The sequence below is a fragment of the Sciurus vulgaris genome (genome assembly GCF_902686455.1).
Source record: "Sciurus vulgaris genome assembly, chromosome: 17".
NCBI classification, from domain to species: domain Eukaryota; kingdom Metazoa; phylum Chordata; class Mammalia; order Rodentia; family Sciuridae; genus Sciurus; species Sciurus vulgaris.
Genome location: NC_136478.1, coordinates 16,621,720 through 16,640,273, shown reverse-complemented (window position 1 = coordinate 16,640,273; position 18,554 = coordinate 16,621,720). Strand labels below are relative to the sequence as shown.

Genomic DNA, 18,554 nt, shown 5'->3' with positions numbered 1-18,554 from the left:
AAAAAAAAAAAAAAAAAAAAAAATTAAAATTGACTTTTGAGTCATTTAAAAAATGTACTGTCTTAAGTTTCTTTGTTTTAGCAAATCTAACTTTTCTGGTATTTTGTATTAATAGGCACAGAACTGCCATAGAAGGGCTTTACAACTTTAAGGATCATTCCAGTTTTCATGATACATCAGTTAGAATGCTTTTGACTGCAGATAGCAGAAATTCCCAAGTCTACTGGCTTAATAAGGAATGACTTATCAATATGACAAAAAGGCCAGGATAAGTAATTGTTCAGCTAAGTGACATTCAAGACTCATATTCTTTTTATCTTTCTGCTCAGCCAACCTCACTTATAGACATTATCCTCTAGTCCCTCATGACTTCAAGTTGGCTGTAACAACCCTGAGGCAACCCTACTCATGTGTCCTCATGCAACTTTTCTCAGTCTTGTCGCAGACTTTCATTCATACTTTATTGTCCCAAACAGTGGTCACATGCCCACCCCTAAACCAGCTAAGGCAAAGGGACGCATGTGTACCATAATTTTTTTAGACCAGTGAGGACCATGACTGGGATTACACAGGAAGGGATGGTAAAACGTGGGTATTTGAACACAATTTAAGTGCTGTTTGAAGAATGGGAGAATGCCAGTGGGATACACAACAAAATTTGACATTTAGGAATGCCTGGAGCCAAATTAAGAACTTCTAATATAGGATCTTTAAATTCAGTACTTGTTTTCGACCAAGTGCATTTGTTTTATTCTCCATAGAAACCTAGTCAGGGGAGCTCCCACCTGGGGACCAGGGTAAATAAGACGCCAGCCACACACAGGAGAGGAAAGATTAGTTAGAGACTAGCAGAACCCCAGAAAATGTGGGCAAATCTGTAAATCCCCTAAAGAACAAGAAGTTTGAACAAGGGTATGACAGCTCTCATCTATGTATGTAAAATCTAAAGGAGATCCAGTCTGCAGAGAATATGACAGCAGGATGCTAAAAAAGTCAAGGTAGATGCAGTGAGCAATCAGCTTTTCCAGTCCAATACTGGAGAACAAGGTAGCAAGTGGCTCCAGGTACAATGCAGGCTGTTAAGAGGCCCACCCTCTTGCTGGGTTGGTTCTTAGGTACAGTGGGGTTATGGGTTGGTAGACTGTGCAGTTGAATGGATGCCCATTTTGAAAGGAATAGAGAAGCTCAGGTAGGACCAGGATTTACATCAATGGAACATTAATTTGTAATTGTGTTAGTGTAATGGATATGCTCTTTACTTATATAGTGAGTCAATATAGGAAGCAGCCATATTATTTCTACATTGAATATAAACTTCTGTTGTCTACTATTCTTTGCCTTTCCCCTAGGTCATCACATGGCTTGTTCCTTCAGGTCTTCTGTGCTGAGAACTTTTCTCAAAGCCCTCACCCCCAATTCTCAGCAATCCCCCTTCCCTAGTTACTTCACAACCTTGATTACAACTAGAATACTTAGTCATGGTTTCTTGTTTTTCTACTCCACTAAAAGTAAGCTTCATGAAGATAGGAACTTCACTTGTTTGTTCATGCTATCTTATCTCAAGTACCAAGAACACAGGTAGAATATTCATTCCTTCAACTAAGATTGCTGGATAAATGAATGAGACCTCTTAGTATTCTTCCTAAACTTTTTCTCTTGTAGTGAAGTGATGTTCCTTCTTTTATTGGATAATGAAAGCTTTGTTTTCTATTGTCTTTTGTCCTTAACTACTAGGAATTACTAAACTAAGTTTTATGTTCATTTGCAATAACCATCTAGCTTGTAATGTCTGTACTCCTCTCACTCATCATAGAGCTTTTAAAATATTTATTTTAATGATACATGGTTTCAATATTACTTACTGTGAGTTTCCTCAAATCTTTTATGGAAGAAAATGAAGAAGGTATAATTGTAAGTGAACTGACTGACTGAAGGGTAACAGGGAGAAGTCAAAAAAGGAACACTATGTTTTTGGAGCTGAGTGAATAAGATAATGCTGTCTCTGTTATTAATAGAATAGAAACCAGATCAAACATTACTAGTAAAAGTATCTCTCAGGGCTGGAGTTGTGGCTCAGTGTAGAGCACTCACCTAGCATGCATGAGGCCCTGGGTTTGATCCTCAGCACCACATAAAAATAAAATAAAGGGGGACTGGAGATATAGCTCAGTTGGTGGAGTGCTTACCTCACAAGCACAAGACCCTGGGTTCAATCCTCAATACTGCAAAAAATAAAAAAATAAAATAAAATAAAGGTATTGTGTTCACTTACAACTAAATATATATACATATATGTATACATGTATGTATACATATATGTATATATGTATATATTTTTTTAAGTTCTCTGTCACCGTTTTTGTACATCTCACTCCGGTTTTTTGCTTGGTCAGTTTGGGGTTTTTTTTGTTTTTGTTTTTGTCTTTTTAATTAGCTTTGAGAGACATGAGGGCACAAACTGTATCTTTTTTTATTATAATTGGTTCCCTAGAGCCTACGACACTAGCTGGCACATGGTACAACTTAATAAATATTTGATAAATTAATAAATTAGGCCGGTGATGTAGCTCAGTTATAGAGAACTTGCCTAGCATGCAGGAAGTCCTGGGTTTGGCCCATAGCACCACTCAAAAATAATAATAATTAATTTATTAATTTAGGCTGGTATGTTGGCACACACTAATTCCAGCCACTTGGCAAGACCATAGGCAATGAGACCCTGTCTCAAAATGAAAAATTAAAAAAACAAAGAAAGAAAGAAAAGGACTGAGGATGTAGCTCAGTGTAAAGCTACCTTGGGTTCAATTCACAGTACTAGAAAATAAAATAAAATAAATTTAGTATGCCTTTTCTTTGCCATTTATTTTTAACTTTAAGTCCCTATATTATTAAACATTAACTTGTTTCTCATGTGTCCTTATCCCTTTCAACCTGTAATTTCCCCTCCTTATGGACTTCCAAAGTTTTTTTCATTTTTCTGTGCCTTCCTTCCCAAAAAGGAACCTTCTTTTAACCACATCAAATCCTTGCCCCAGGGCCCATGAATATGTGCCTTTTCTTCCTTCTTGGGTCTCCTAGATCTTATTCCCCTGATGACTAAAGGATTCGTCAGCCTTTGATCACACTTAAAAATTGAAGGGACCAGAGAGATCTTTCTAAATGACTAATCTCCACTTGGTCCAGAAAGGTGAAGCAAATTGACCTACATCACACTGCTAGCTGTCAACAGCCCCAAACTAAAACACAGATCTCTTAACTCTGGATCCACATCTTACACCACAGAACAAGCACGCCCCTTCCTAATTTCAGAAATGGGAAGTACTATGAGCAAAATAGAATATAATTTCCCTTATAGTTGAAAATATCTTACATGGGATATAAAACAGGAATTAGGTATTAGCCTAAGTTTTATTTTAGCTCTCTTGGATAAATTCTTTAGGCCCTTTATCTTAGTGTATATCCTTTCTGTGTTTTTTCTGTGCATTTGTATATTTAATATAGATATTTAAACCTGTAAGTTTGGTGTGTTAATAGTAAAAGAAGTTGTGTATGCGCCTCATAATAAGTGGAATATGCTGGTTCTATTGATTTCTTTCACTTAATGTCTTGAGGAAATTTCTCTGTGACAGTGCATGTACTTCTGTCATGACCTCCATACTTTTTTACTTGCAGTGCTGGGAATGGAACCAGGCCCTGAGCATGTCCACCTCTGCTGTCTAGTCACCATGCCCTCTCCAGCATCTTATTGCACTAGCTTCCTAACTTGTCTCCTTGCTCCATCCCTGACACACACAGGCCCGGAGTTGCCAACACTGCAACCAGAGTGATCTTCTTGCACTTCTCTGTTTAAAATCCTCCAAAGACCTCTTGTTTTACTTAGAGAAAAAGTCCAGGTCCTTACAGTACCCTGCAAGGACCTTCAAGATCCACACCACACCCCAGCCCTATACCACTCTAGCCTCATCTTGTGCCTCCTTAGTGTCCCTCAGACAAGCCAGGCTTGCTCCTATTTTCCTCTCTTCCTATATGCTCCTCCCCAATATCCACAGAGCTGACATCTCCTGTCCTGCCTAAATATCTATTTAGTGAAGCCTCCCCTGACCACTTTTTGAAGACTGTCTGCATCTCCATTAGTCCCTGTTTCACCTTATCTGCTTTATTTTTCTCCCCATAGCATTTATGACCATCTCATATACTATATATTTTAAACTGGAATGTAGGCTCCACGAGGACAGGAAACATTGCCTCCTGCTTCTTGGCATATGCCAAGTGTCCGAAACAGGGCCAAGCACTCACTAGGCCTCTCAATAAATATTTGTCAAGTGAGTGAATTAATTTTATTGCTCTAGGATCCAGAATGCCTCGTCTTTTCATTCATTTTGCATTTGTGAACAGTGATAGTGTAAGAAGTGTACTGGGCTGATGACTAGGGTCTAACCTGGGAGCCACATTTGGTATTTGTGTAACTATGGGTGAATGGCAGTTGTGTGGGGTTTGCGAAGTTTATTAAGCTGTATATTTGTAATACATACATTTTTCTTGTGTGTGTGTGTGTGTGTATATATATATATATATATGTGTGTGTGTGTGTGTGTGTGTGAATTTTAAAAGGTTCCCCTATTGTCTCTCTGAAGAAAAGTACTAACCTCATGGGGATTATATTCTTCATATTTTTTCTCTCTACATATAGATTTTTTAAGGTAAAATTGGGATCATGCTCACTTGTTCACAAAATCATACCTCATGAATATTTTCCCTAAAATCAATTATTTTTCTAAAGCATGATTTTTTAAAAAATATTTTTAGATGTAAATGGATACAGTACCTTTATCTTATTTATTTATTTTTATGTGGCACTGAGGATCAAACTGAGTGCCTCACATGTGCTAGGCAAACACTGTACCATTGAGCTATGACCCCAGCCCCAGTGATTTTTTTAATGCTTGTACAAGTGCTTTGAAAAGTATAAGACATCATTCAGTATACCATGGTAATATCATTGTTGCTGCAATAAAGAGTTGAAATTTTATTTTAAAAGATTTTGATTTCTTCCTTTTCTCTACAGGGGACATGGTCTCAAAGTACCGAGAACCTTTGATCCACACCTTCCTGAGGGGAGTGAGAGATCCAGATGGTATGCACAGGGCCAGCAGTTTAGCCAACCTGGGAGAGCTGTGCCAACGCCTAGACTTCCTGCTGGGTCCCGTGGTCCATGAGGTGCTGTATATTTATTCCCCTCTAATACTTCTCTTCTCTTGGGCCTATGGACATAGCTTGGGATTGGGAGTCAGTAGACTTGTGTTCTTTTTCCACTTCTGCCACTGCCTCCCTGTGAGATGGGGCAAGTAAGTCATTTAATTTCCCTAGGCTGTATTCATCTCTTGTGTGTATTGAAAGTTGTATTGGTTGAGCATCTCTCATCCTAAACCCAAACGCTCCAAAATCTGAAACTTTTGGAGCACCAACATGATACTACAATTGGAAAATTCCCCACATCATCAAATTTGTTCCATGCACAAAATTATTTAGAATATTGCATAGAATTACCTTTTGACTCTGTGGATAAAATTTATATGAAACAAAAATGAGTTTTGTGTTTAGACGTCTAGTGGGTCCAATTTCCAAGCTAACTCATTATGTATATGCAAGCATTCCGAAATCCAAAAGAAATATCTGATATCCAAAAAAAGTTTGGTCCTAACCATTTCAGATAAGGAATGCTCAACCCTAAGTAAGAATCTCTTACTTACAAGTGACAGGAAGTCATCTTCACTTACCTTAAGCAATGAAAGATGATTTATTAGAAATTTATTAGATGGGGCTCAGGAGATAGCTCAGTCAGTAGAGTGCTTGCCTTGCATTCACAAGGCCCTGAGTTCAAAGAAAAGAAATTTATTAGTTGATTTATTCTGAGGTAACAGAATTGAAGAAACCTTGAGAAAGGCTTTAGACCTTTACCCTGGGTCTCTGGGCTATGTGTGAGTCTTATCTGTATTTATAGAAAAACCTTGGTCTAATACTCTAACCCTTTTTGGTCACAAGGCCAAATGGATCAGCTCAGATCTGATGCAATTCATACATTTTCTAAAATTAACAAACCTGAACAATATTATTATTACTACTATTTTTTATTTATTTATTTTTTTAACGCTACCGAGGATTGAACCTAGGGACACTACCACTGAGCTAGGTCCCAGCCCTATTTTTATTTGAGACAGGGTCTTGCTAAATTGCCCAAGCTTGCCTCTCAAATCTGAAATCCTCCTGCCTCAGCCTCCCATGTCACTAGAATTACAGGCAGGTGCCACCATGCCTGGCACATGTTCTTATTTCTTTTCATATCCTTAAGCTCTTCCCTTTCTCTGTCTTAAGGGAACATCGCATATTGGTGGCACATGATTTGCTGTCAGAAATTTGGAGAAATTTCTTGGTTTGATTGATAAGAAGATTGATCTAAAGCAGATATTTAACATTCAAAAAGTGTCATCTTAAACTGGGCACAGTGGTACATGCCTGTAATCCCAAAGGCTTGGGAGGCTGAGGCAGAAGGATCACGAATTCAAAGCCAGCCTCAGCAACTCAGCAAGATCCTGTCTCTAAATGAAATATATAAAAGAACTTGGGGATGTGGCTCAGCAGTTAAGTACCCCTGGGTTCATCCCCAGTACCAAAAAAAAAGAAGCATCATCTTTCTGGAAACCTACAGACCTGTTGAAAGAAAAATAAATAACCAGGTGCTCTTGGGAATAGGAATAAATGAAGGTCCAATTGCATAACCTACTTTCCTGTGTTCACTTGAGCAAATGACTCTAAGACTCTGACCATGCTTTCTTGATCTAGAAAATGGAATTGAATTACCTATGGTGTAGTACGGTTACAAGAATCTAGAGACGATGGATATGCTTGATGTAATAATTTGTTCAATTTTTACTGAGAGCCTACTGCATGCCAAGCAGTATTCTAATTACCAAAGATATTTCACTCTTCAAAATAGTTAGTGGTTCCTATCTTTGTAAAGCTCCCATTCCAGTGAGAAGAGACAGACATAAAGGAATATACATAATCAATACAATGTTAGATAATAAGTGCTATGAAAAGGAGGAGAGAAGTAGAGCAGGAGAAGGTAATCAGGATTGTAGTGTTAGGTGCTGGGGAGGTGGCAATTTTAAATAGGTATCCAGTTATGCCTTACTGGGAAGGTGACAGCTGAGTAAAGACATTTTGATGAGCAGCAAGGAAATGAGAAAAATGGGGTAACCAGTGTCCTTCAACATCTGAAATATGTTAGGCCTATTGTTGGGGACTAGGGCTACAAAGCCCATTCATTACCACCTTGTCTTCTGGGAATGGGGAATCTGGTGGAAGACACAATGATCAGTGATTACAGTGACAGCTGATGGGGTGGGTATTGGGACATATTTGATGGTTTTGACCAATATTTCAGAGCTGAATCTGAAAAACTAGTAGAAGTTAAGTAAGAAGGCAGGGTGACCGTTTCAGCAGAGGGAGCGGCACGTGCAAAGGCATGGGGGGGAGGGTATGAGAGAGGCCTTGGACAATCCCGAAGATGAATGGAGTAGAATAGGGGTGGAGCTAGTTGTTGGCAGGAGCTGAGACAAGAGAGTCAGGCAGGGACCATGTCATGAAGGGCTTTGTTATTATATGGCTTTCCTGCCTCACAGCAAGAATCAAGCATTGCTTATATAGACTTCAGAAGTAAAGTGCAATAGGTAAATGGCCATTTGCCTGCCATGGGTGCTGACTCATAGAACAGCACCATTCAGATATCCCCAGACTTTTTTGTCTCAACCTTCAAATTAAGGTGAGGACCGCCTGCTGTGGAGGAGGTGTCTGCCAGCACATCCCAATCCAGAGACCCTGCCCTACTATTAGAGACCTAGGCTGTTTCTGCTGTATCAATGCCAGGAGTCTTCACAGTCAATAATAAACTGTGAGCACAACAAAGGCAGAACCAGTCTTTATTCACCTTTTCACATCCCCTAGTACCCATCGCAATGCTTGGAATATTTGTCGGTGCTAAGTGTTGGCTGATTGGCATCAAATGAAGAAGATGATAAGGCCGGTTGGGAAGACTAGTACCTACATGTTTAAAAAACACTCAATAGCAGGAGATGTAGCTCAGGAATAGAGCACTTGCCAAGTGTGTGCAAGGCCCTGGGTTCAATCCCCAATACCTAAAAAAGTAAAAATAAAAAAATAGGACATAATAGAAAACCCTTAATACTCTTCTGAGTGCCTTACCTGTCAACTGATCCACTCCTCACAGAGGAAAGTAAGGCACGGAGAAACTGAGTAAGTTGCCAAGGTCTTGCAAATAGGAGGTGGCATGGTTGGTGTTTGAATGTGGGCAGTTAGTTCTAGAACTCGTGCTCTTACCCACTCCTCAGTATTGTTTCTCAATGTTTTCTGTTCCTTTGTAAGATTGCTTTTGTGTTTTGGAAGTGAAGAGCACTGCCATAGGAGAAAAGCTGCAGGCAGGAAGAGTCATGTAGCTCTGACTTAATAGAGCTTGCTTTTGGCAGTGAACTTCAGAAGGCAGTATATTCTCTCTGATTTGAAAAACCAGGTGTTTCCATCCCATATAATTTCTGTCTCCTCTTTTTAAATGTTCCTTCTTATGTAGCATCCCACGCTTGCCTTGTCATCAGTCCAAACTAGCTACCTTGGGTGGACTGCAAGTCTGGACATGCTTGGAGGGGTGCCAGTTTTAGCATTTCAGCTATTAGTCCTCAGAAAACTCTAGCCCATTCACACAGAAAAGTGGGATCTTTGGCATGGCTCCTTAGTAGTTCTTCATTCGTTTATTCATTCAACAGATATTTATTGAGCATATTTATTGTATGCTCAATAAATTAGGCATACAACCAAGCCATGTATGCAGTGCTAGGGACCCAGCTGTGAACACAATAAAGTCCCTGTGCTCATGGCCTTGACATTCTGGAGAGGAGAGGTATGCAATCAACAAGTAAGAAGATCCATACCATATCAGGGTGGTACATCTAATAAGATTAGGGGGACAAAGGGAACTTATTGTACATGACCAGAGGGACAAGGAAAACTTCACCAATGAATGACATTTGTGCAAAGACCTAAGGAAGCAACGGGGAGATCCAGATACCTGGGGAGAGAGCATTCCAGATACAAGCACAGAAGCCTTGAGGCAGGTGCAGGCTTGACATATAGGTAACTGCAAGGCCAGCATACCTGGAGGGAAGAGGGCAAGAGAAAGAATCATAGGAGCTGTCATTAAAAAGGTAGTGGCCAGTCCAAATGGGGCCTTGTACAGACTTTTCTCACGAGTAACATGAGCAGCCAGAGCAGAGTGAAATAAGTTAGTGAAACTCACTCTTTTTAGATTGCTGAGTCTTCTGTGACAGCTCTTTCAATGTCTCATGAAAACTCTTGAAGCTTTGTAGTCTCAGAAATACTCCAGTGTGCACTGGTGGAGAAGGCACATTAACTTTGAAGAAACTCGTCTTTGACTGCAGTTTGAAGGACTTCTCCTTTGTAAGCACTGGTCATATGCCAGCAGTGCTAGAGGACACAGATAAAGGACCTAGTCTCTTCCCTTAAGGAAATCTCATAGAGTGTGAAATGGACAGTGGACCAGAATTATGCAATGAGCAAACACAAGGGGCTGAGGAAACAGAGCTAGGACCCTGAGTTAGACATGTCGGGGTATCAGGAAGTTTACACTGATCAGGTGTTAACCAGGAAGAGGAAGAGGAGAAGCATGATCTATTTTGATATAAAGTTGAACATAACTAGCCACTGCAGTCTCTTCTAACATGATCTGATCTGGAGGCATTGGCCCTTCCTCTCGCTATATAGCACATGAGCATCAGAAGAGAGCTGTCCTAATGTTGGGTGGTCCAACTGTGGGCACTGTCTGTGCTCCCCACAGTGCTGGTTGGTAGCGAGGGCACTGAAAGTGTAGGCTCACCCCTACCACAGTCTTCACACTGAAAATTCAAGTTTTTCTTCTTTGTTGATGTCAAGATTTACCCTGTTTAGGGAGCATTTTTCCCCCAGTTTCTCATTGTTCTTGCCAAGAGCTGCGTTGCTTGAAACCAAATCTTAATGGGCTTTTATCTTATCACATTCTTTAAATTGTAAATTTGATTAAAGTGAAATGTAGTAAGAGACCTGTCCTCGATCCAACAAATAAGATGTGCCACAGGTGACAAGTCCATGGAGGAGTCTACTTTTAATGCTGTGCCTAAAATTCCACATACCTGAGCTTTGAGGTCTAATACAAAGCTGATCCCACTACATGATCTGAATTTATTACCAGTTTTGCCACCATCAGTGTAGTTTCCTAAATGACAGGGCCCACACAGTTTGAGGATATGTCAACTCCTGAGATGAGGACTGACAGACATTATGGGAAACCTCAATGAAGCCCAAGTAGACACCATGGTTTCTTTCCTGGCAGTGATTGAATAAGCAGAACTCATAATAATTATTGGTTACACTACCTTCACTATTAAAGTTTCTTAGTTCACCAGTGGTTTACTTTAAGACAAGTTAGCAAACCAATCAAATTTTAACAAAGGAAGTTTTAGGAAAAGGACAGAGATGCAGTTGGAAAATTGAAGTCATGCTTCCTCCATACATACCTCAACTCTAGTACCTGTTGTCCTGGAGTTTTCCAAAGTCAGTTTTTGGGTAATTTGGGGTTTCTTTGTTGGTGGTGGTGGTGATGGTGGTGGTGTTTCCCCCAGCCCTCGGTACTGGGGATTGAATCCAAGGCCTCACACATGCTAGGCAAGCACTCTACCACTGAGCTACATCCCAGCCTTTTTATTTTGTTTGAGACAGGGTCTCACTAAGTTGCTGAGGCTAACTTAAAATTTATGATCCTCCTGCCTTAGCCTCCCAAGTAGCTGGGATTACAAGCGGGTGCCACCATGCCTGGCAGTTTTGGGTAATCTTGCCACGTGTATTATCTTTATTTTTATAGTTCTGATTATGCTTGGTGTGTGCCAGCTGTTTGGGGAGTGATGTTTTTCCGTATTTCCGTTGGCTCTTGTGAAGTGTTAAATTGCTTAAGCTGACCTTTAATGTCTCCAGAGCAGCCCTCATCTTTCTGTCTGTGTGGCTTTCAGAAGTGAATATGATTTACATGATTTGCCCAGTGACGAGAAAGCCTTCCATAATATCACTTATTAGATTAGGTACATTGACCCTCAGGGAAAGTGTCATGAAGATCATACAGAATCAGATTCTGCCCTCTGGGAGGACTCAGAAGCAGAGAATGGAAATATTACTCCAGTTAATACATTAGTAAAGACCTTACATCATCCACCTAATATTGACCAAGGCTTTTAGAGGTGGAAGGCAGTGTTGAGTATGTCCTTGGAGTTAGAGGTAAGAAACTAGCTATGGAGTGACTTGTTCCCACTGGGTAGGTGGAAGGGAGCAGCCTGGCATCCTCCTTGCTTCTGGTGTTAGACAAGGGGTCTGTCTCACAGACCTCACGTGCAGGAGAGCAGCAGGAAAGCTGCCTGGCATGAGTGCTGGAGGAGGAGGCTGCTCTTACTCCAGATGATATCTGCAAGACTGTATTAAAATCCTGATATCCTGAAAACACTCTTTATAAGCAGCATTTCCATATTTCATAGGATTTGGTCCTGGTGGCAGAGGTTTGAGAAGGTTTGTGGACCTCTTCCATTCTCTGGCCTCCTCCAGATTGTCCAGGACGTTTCATTGTAGTTGGGCTTGATAGAGCCTGGCACATAAGTCACTGGCAGCCTGTAGCAAGCAGGAGGCCATTCTAGCTGACCTCAGCAAGGCCTATAATTGCCAGCTCCTCTCTCCCCTATACCTTCAAGATGCTACAGGGATCAAGAATTGGCCTTAGAAAGAAATTAAATTAAATTTAAAAAAAAAAAGTATCGACCTTGAAGGGCACTGGTTGCCTAGATATCATAATTGTGAAATTAATGTCTCACAGTCAGAGCCAGCTTTACACTGAGAGCCTAGGCAGAAGCATGTCCCACTCAGCATAGAGAGGTCAGAGGAGGCAAAGACAGACACCAACAGGGTTCTAGGTTAGGAACCTTGTTCTGCCAAATGTGGAATCATGGGCCCAAGGTAAACCTCAAGGGGAACGGGCAAACACTTGGGAGCCTCTGTGGTGTGACCTTAGGCTGGCTTTTTTACATTAGTTATCAGACAAAATAAACTAAACTTTAGTGTGTCAAGAAAGACTCTGGTGGGGCTGGAGCTGTGACTCAGTGGTATAGCACTTGCCTGGCATTTGTGAGGTACTGGGTTCAATTCTCAGCACCACATATAAAAAAATAAATAAAGGTCCATCAACAACTAAAAAATATATGTAAAGTTAAAAAAAAATATGAAGGACTCTGACCTAGCTCAAACTTGTTTCTCTGACTTCAGCTCTTACCTTGTAAATACTAAGCCTGAAAGTGGAGGTAGCTATTATATCATTGCCCGTTTGGAGGTGGCCCAAGGAATTCCTCTGAGGACTGAATTGCTTCTACCGTTAATGCCAGAGGCATGGAAGCCACTGCTAGGCCTTAGGGTCAGGGGTCCCAGGTCAAAGGCAAAAGCAGTTTACTGAATTTTATTGGAAAACAGCCCCCAACAAATTGAGTTTTCTGGGATTTCTCTTTCCTTGGAAACTGCAAGTTTATCTAATAGATTCTCAATTTGATTAAATGCCAGCACCTCACAGATGCAATTATATTCAAGAACAAGCTATTTCTTCTAATCTTTTTGCCACCACTGATTAATTAGACACTTTGAACTATGCCCAACTGTTTGAAAGCTGTGAAAAATACAACCTGCGTAGTTAAAATTTCTGTACAAGCCTATTTCCTCATTTGTGCTTGTACTCACCATTCTTTAAACATAATATTTATTTATATGTGTTTCCAAACACACAATCTGACTATTTTCTTATCATAGTTAGAAATCCCTCTACTGATAGCCAAGAAATACATGCAAACAGTAAATCCAGTAACAAACATACATGAGGGACAGTTGAATAATTTAGACATACCTTTAGATTATTGCTGCATCGGTCATACTTACAAAAGTTGTGCTTTTTCTTTTTAAATCTTACATGAGTACCTTGGAAAAGTTTATTGTTGTTTTTATTGTTATTGTTAGTGGTGTTTCTTTATTGAAATTTTAGAATATTTTTGTGTCTACAAGGAACTGAGTAGGGATAAAATGGTTGGTACAGAGTATAGAAACTGTCTTGTTTTATGACATACATAATTATCAGCTATATATTTGGCATCATGTTTTGCAAGTACTTTCTGGCCTTTCTTTTCTGTTATAGAACTGTCTTTGAAAGCAACTGAGCACAGAAAGACCTATTTGAAAATGAAGAAGGCCAGGCCGGGAGTCTCTGAAACTGGCCCCTGCTGACTGGGTTTACACTAGATATAGGACTGGGTGTCTGCACATACATGCCAAAGGAGATCAGTTTGAATATTTCTCTATTTCTGTATCCCTGGGCTGAAACTTTCATCAATGGTACATTCATGTTTATGTCAGACCTTGAGCTATGAAACCCTTCTTAGCTAAATCTCCACGTTCCTCATTCTCTAGAAGCAGCTGTGCTTTGAACTGTTTCCTTCCTTTGATTTTATGTCCCCAAAGGGGCACATAACCATTTTTCCACTTTTTAAAAATTTTATTTTTGCAGTACTTCGGGATTGAACCCAGGGGCACTTTAACACTGAGCTACATCCCCCACCCCTACCCTTCTTTTTTATTTATGTTACCAGGGATTGAACCCAGTGGGTGCTTAACCATTGAGCCACATCCCCAGCCCTTTTTAAAATTGTTTACTTAGAGAGAGTCTTGCTAAGTTGCCCAGGGCCTCGTTAAGTTGCTGAGGCTGACTTTGAACTCAAAATCCTCCTGCCTCAGCCTCCCCAGCTTCTGGGATTACAGGCATGCACCACCACACTCAGCTCCCCCAGCCCTTTATATTTTTTGTTTTGAAATGGTGTCTTACTGAGTAGCCTTGAAATTGTGATCCTCCTGCCTCAGTCTCCTGAGTAGCTGGGATTACACCTGGCTAATTTTTCCTACTTTTTAAGGAAATATTCATTTGACCTTACCATTTTTTAAATATATATTATATATGTGTATTCCTTCCCACTCCCTGATTTCCCTTCTGAATTCCAAACCAGGTTTTGTCCTTTTCCAGAAAAGCCAGACTGCATCAAGACCTCTACCACTAGATCTCAGCTCCTTTATTAAAGCTGAGGAAACTAATCCGCCCCTCTCTAAACCAGATTGCGCTTGATGAATGTGGAGTGAGTAGAGCACAGTTGAAAAGCTACAGATAATTGTGCAATCCTGATTTTCACTGACTTCTTCCCTCACTCTCCTAGGTGACAGCTTGCCTGATTGCTGTGGCTAAAACCGACCATGAAGTTCAAGTACGCAGAGCTGCAATCCATGTGATTGTGCTGCTGCTTCGAGGACTCAGCCAGAAAGCTACTGAGGTAAGTCAGTCTGTGGCTGAGTGCAGCTTCCACACCTCGTTGTTTTCTGACTTCAGTTTTCTTCCTTTTACCAGGCAGTCTCAAGCTTTTTCTTTAGATGGACTCTTGAATTCCTGTTGAATTTGTCAACAGGGATTTTGTAGCAGGAAAATGGTATTGTTTGTGTCTTCATTAAGAGCTTCTGTTTCCTATATAGCATGCTGCGCAAATCCAGTAACTCCTACAGAAAAACCAGAACATGAGTTTACAGATAAAGGCCCTGAATTTTGGCACTCTCCTTATAGGGGCAAGTTCCAAGGTGAGCTAGCTGGAACACATTAACCCTGTATCTGTGGTCTGAACTTAAGTGACTTTGTCTTCCTGACATATTTCATGGTTCATACTGAACTACTGAAGAGCTTCATTTAAGATGTTTCCTTTCTAGCTCTAAGTTCAGTCCATGAGATTTTCATTGCTGCATAAATTAAACTTTCTTCCTTCCTTAAGTGGGTTTGGCTGGGTTTCTCCCCAGTGCCTGGCCAATACAGGAAGAGAGTTTATATATCCATATGTGTGCTACGACTGAGTAACCTCAAAATTAATTTTCTTCTTGATTTTAATGGCAGTTCATTCCCAGTTGATTTCAGTTAGAGTGTTTACATTAATAATTCACTTCCTGGCATCCACAGTGCTCTTTTGTGGCTTGTACATCAGTATTTAACCAAGTGTTAGGGAAGCCATTATAAGAGTGATTGTTTTGTCACAGAGGCTTTATTCATGTTAGAATTTTACCATATAAGTGCCTAATGCCTGTTTGTAAAAGCATGGACTCATTAGTTATCCCCCTTCCTTTCCTACACAGGCACATTTTCTCTGTAAATGTCTACTTGCTATTGTTTCAGCTCAGACCATTGAATTTCCAAATGACCGCTCCCCTGATCTTTATCCTCAACTGCATTTCTCTCCTTTCTGCCTTGTATAGGTTAAGGTTTGTATTGAATGAGTTGATCTACTATGAACATGTTCAGCTACAAATTATAAAAACTCCAATACAGTGGCCTAAACACGAAAGGATTTGTTTTTCTCGTTTCACAAAAAAAATTGTATAGGTAGGTGCTGTTCACTAGCTCCAGTGTCAACAGGACCAGTATTTCTATAATCCTCATGGCATTTGTCTCGTGAGCACAGGCTAACTGCTGCAGCTGTGGCCATTGGAGCCCATATAAATGAATAAGCAGGAAGATAGGAGAAAGGCAGCCCTGAGCACTTTTACATCCTTTTCTGGGGAACTAGAATAGTTTCCTAGGACCACCACCCCCGCCAGCTGTTTTCCAGAACTGTCTCATATAATTACTCCTCACTGCAAGGGAGCCTGACAGTGAATTTAGCTGGGACATTGTTGCTCTGAACAAAATTGCATTTTCTTTAGCAAAGAAGATGGCAGGAAATGGATATTGGAAAGGTGACTAATAGTGACACAGTGGGGAATGAGAAATACTGATCTGGCTGACTCATAGAACTTCTATAGAGGTAGAATTACTCAGAAACTGAAAGCTCTCACCTGGAGGTTGAAAGCTTCAGGTTGTCATCCAGGACCTTAATGAGGACAGGGATGTATGAAGCACACCTTGATAATTCATATAATTAAATGAATTTCTATAGGGTACATACAACTCTTGTTGAGAATCTACTGTAGAAAAGGGAGTTAAGAAAGGACAGTGTTTTTCATTCATTATTAAGATCTCCAAAAGTTTCAGCAAATATATCATTGTTATGTAAGTTGTTAACAACTGGGGAGATTGGGTGAGGAAAATACAGGGCCTCTATACTATCTTTGCAGCTTCTCTGAGTTTAAAATTATTTCAAAATAAAAATGTATTTGGGCTGAGGAGATAGCTCAGTCGGTAGAGTGCTTGCCTTGCAAGCACAAGGCCCTGGGTTCGATCCCCAGCACCCAAAAAAAAAAAAAAAGTATTTAAATCACAGCATTAATCTACAAAACTGAGGGACTAGGGGTAGAGCTTGTGCTTAATATGCTATACTAGGTTCAACCCCCAGGAGCAACAGCAAATTCTTTAAGTGCACACATCCTTCCTGAGTGAGAGAGAGGGAGACAGAGGAAGAATATATGTGTGTAAAGTAAAGTAAAATATCTGGCTATCAGAGAGAAGAAATAGAAACTCCAGATTTCTCACATCTGTGTGTAGCCAATGAAAGCAACATTGCTTGTCTCACCAGTACTAAAATAATTTGTGACCATGGAGAATTTTTGTCACCTTCCAAATGCCATGTGAATGAAAAACCTCTCTTGTACTCTCCAAACTATCTTTAGTCTGCTTTCACTGAAACTTATAAATTGTGCTTACTCAGTGAATAAAGAAAAGGAAATGGGGTGGGATGAATGTAAGATTCTTTTTCCTAGTGCATCCTTGAGACCAGGTGTGTTAAATCTTGTAATCGTAGGTGTAATTATAATCAGGGGCACTTTAATGAGAAGCGGAGATAACCACAAAGCTTTCAATCTGGGATTTCTCTTTACAGCTCTGTTTTGCCCCCAGGAACAGCTGAAATGAAAATGCTGCTTTGTTGATGAAGTTTTATGTTTTTTATTTCCTTCTAATCACCATCTCTTAAGCTATGGAGTGCCAAAAGATAATACCTGGTTTCTGTGAATTCTCTGTTGTTTGTGGATACGCTGGCCAAGGACCTCTGTGGTTATAGCAACTGGAAAGAGCAGTAGAGCAGATAGATTGGAACCAAGAAGGAACACATCACCAACCTGACTCATGAGGTTTTTTTCACTTCTTTCATATTTCAAAGTAGCCAGAGTTTTACATAATCAACCCAGTATTCATACTGGAAGCAAACACTACACTCACTTTCTTACTGAAAAACCTGTTCTCTGCTTAGCTTTGTTATAGTTTTATGACTGTATCTATTTGTAATATAGCCTAAAGCTTCATTACAAGCTAGAAGGAACCCTCTTGAAGCCCATTTTACCTTACCCTTGCTGAAAAATAAGCTTACTAGGAATACCTGGGAGAGGAGACATGTCCAGGCGAGCACTTTGTGTTGGTCTCAATGTTAAAAATAGGCCTTTTCAACACAGAGAAATGATCGTAAGCAACAGAATGAGGAAAGCGTTCTTAACCACCTGCTCTTCACAAGTTTGATCTTTGCAAGTGACTTTGTTTACTCTACTCATTATTAAAATTTAGAACATCTGTTTTTATGAATTTGTTACAAAAACAATAATTGGGGCAGTAATAGCTGAGCACTAACCCATCACACTGGCCTACCTTCAGATAACATCCATAAGTCAGGCCATAAAGCCGGGCATAGTAGAGCATGCTCTGGTCCTAGCTACTCAGGGGGCTGACACAGAAGAATCACAAGTTTGAGGTCTGCCTCAGCAATTTAACAAGGCCCTCAGCAACTCTACAAAACCCTGTCTCAAAATAAAAAGGGCTGAAAGTGTAGCTCAGTGGTAAAGTTCCTGGCTTAATTCCCAGTACCAAGGGGGTGGAGGCAGGGGAAGCAAAACTTTAGAAGCATTTTCAGGAGCAAGAGTTTGGAATAGACTGGGGATATAGCTCAGTAGGTAGAGTGCCTGCCTTGCACGCACAAGGCCTTGGGTTCAATCCCCAGCACCACACACAGACACACAAAAATAGAGTTTGGGATTAGTTATTAATTGATTGCTGGGTCAGGTTATGACCCAAACCCATGTCTCCACTCTGCAGTGACTTTAATTCCTTCCTTTGAGGCCCAGTATTAAACTAAGATGGCAGAAGCCTCTTTCTCATACCATTATAAATGGTGGTTTTACTAACCTTGCTTCATCTGGAGGGCATGGCTGTTTACAGGGTTGATATTAATAAGACCAGGTATTTAATACAAAATTATTATTGTTGGATGTTATTCACAGCGCCACAGGAGACAGGGGCATAGAAAGATTTAAAAATATATTGTGAATTTATAAAATGTCGGTTACCCCCAAACACTTCCTCCTTACTCAGACTTCTGACTTGCATTTGTTCCATTTCTGTGAGAGAAGGCTAC

At 40.3% G+C, this 18,554-nt stretch overlaps 1 protein-coding gene across 1 annotated transcript in view; it reads left to right on the top strand.

Annotated features, from left to right (window-relative positions):
- Nucleotides 1-18,554, top strand: part of TANGO6 (transport and golgi organization 6 homolog) — a 166,550-nt gene that overhangs the window by 125,087 nt on the left and 22,909 nt on the right. The window contains 2 exon segments of the mRNA XM_079116932.1: nt 5,066-5,217; nt 14,400-14,513. Coding sequence (XP_078973058.1) covers nt 5,066-5,217; nt 14,400-14,513 — 266 coding nt within the window.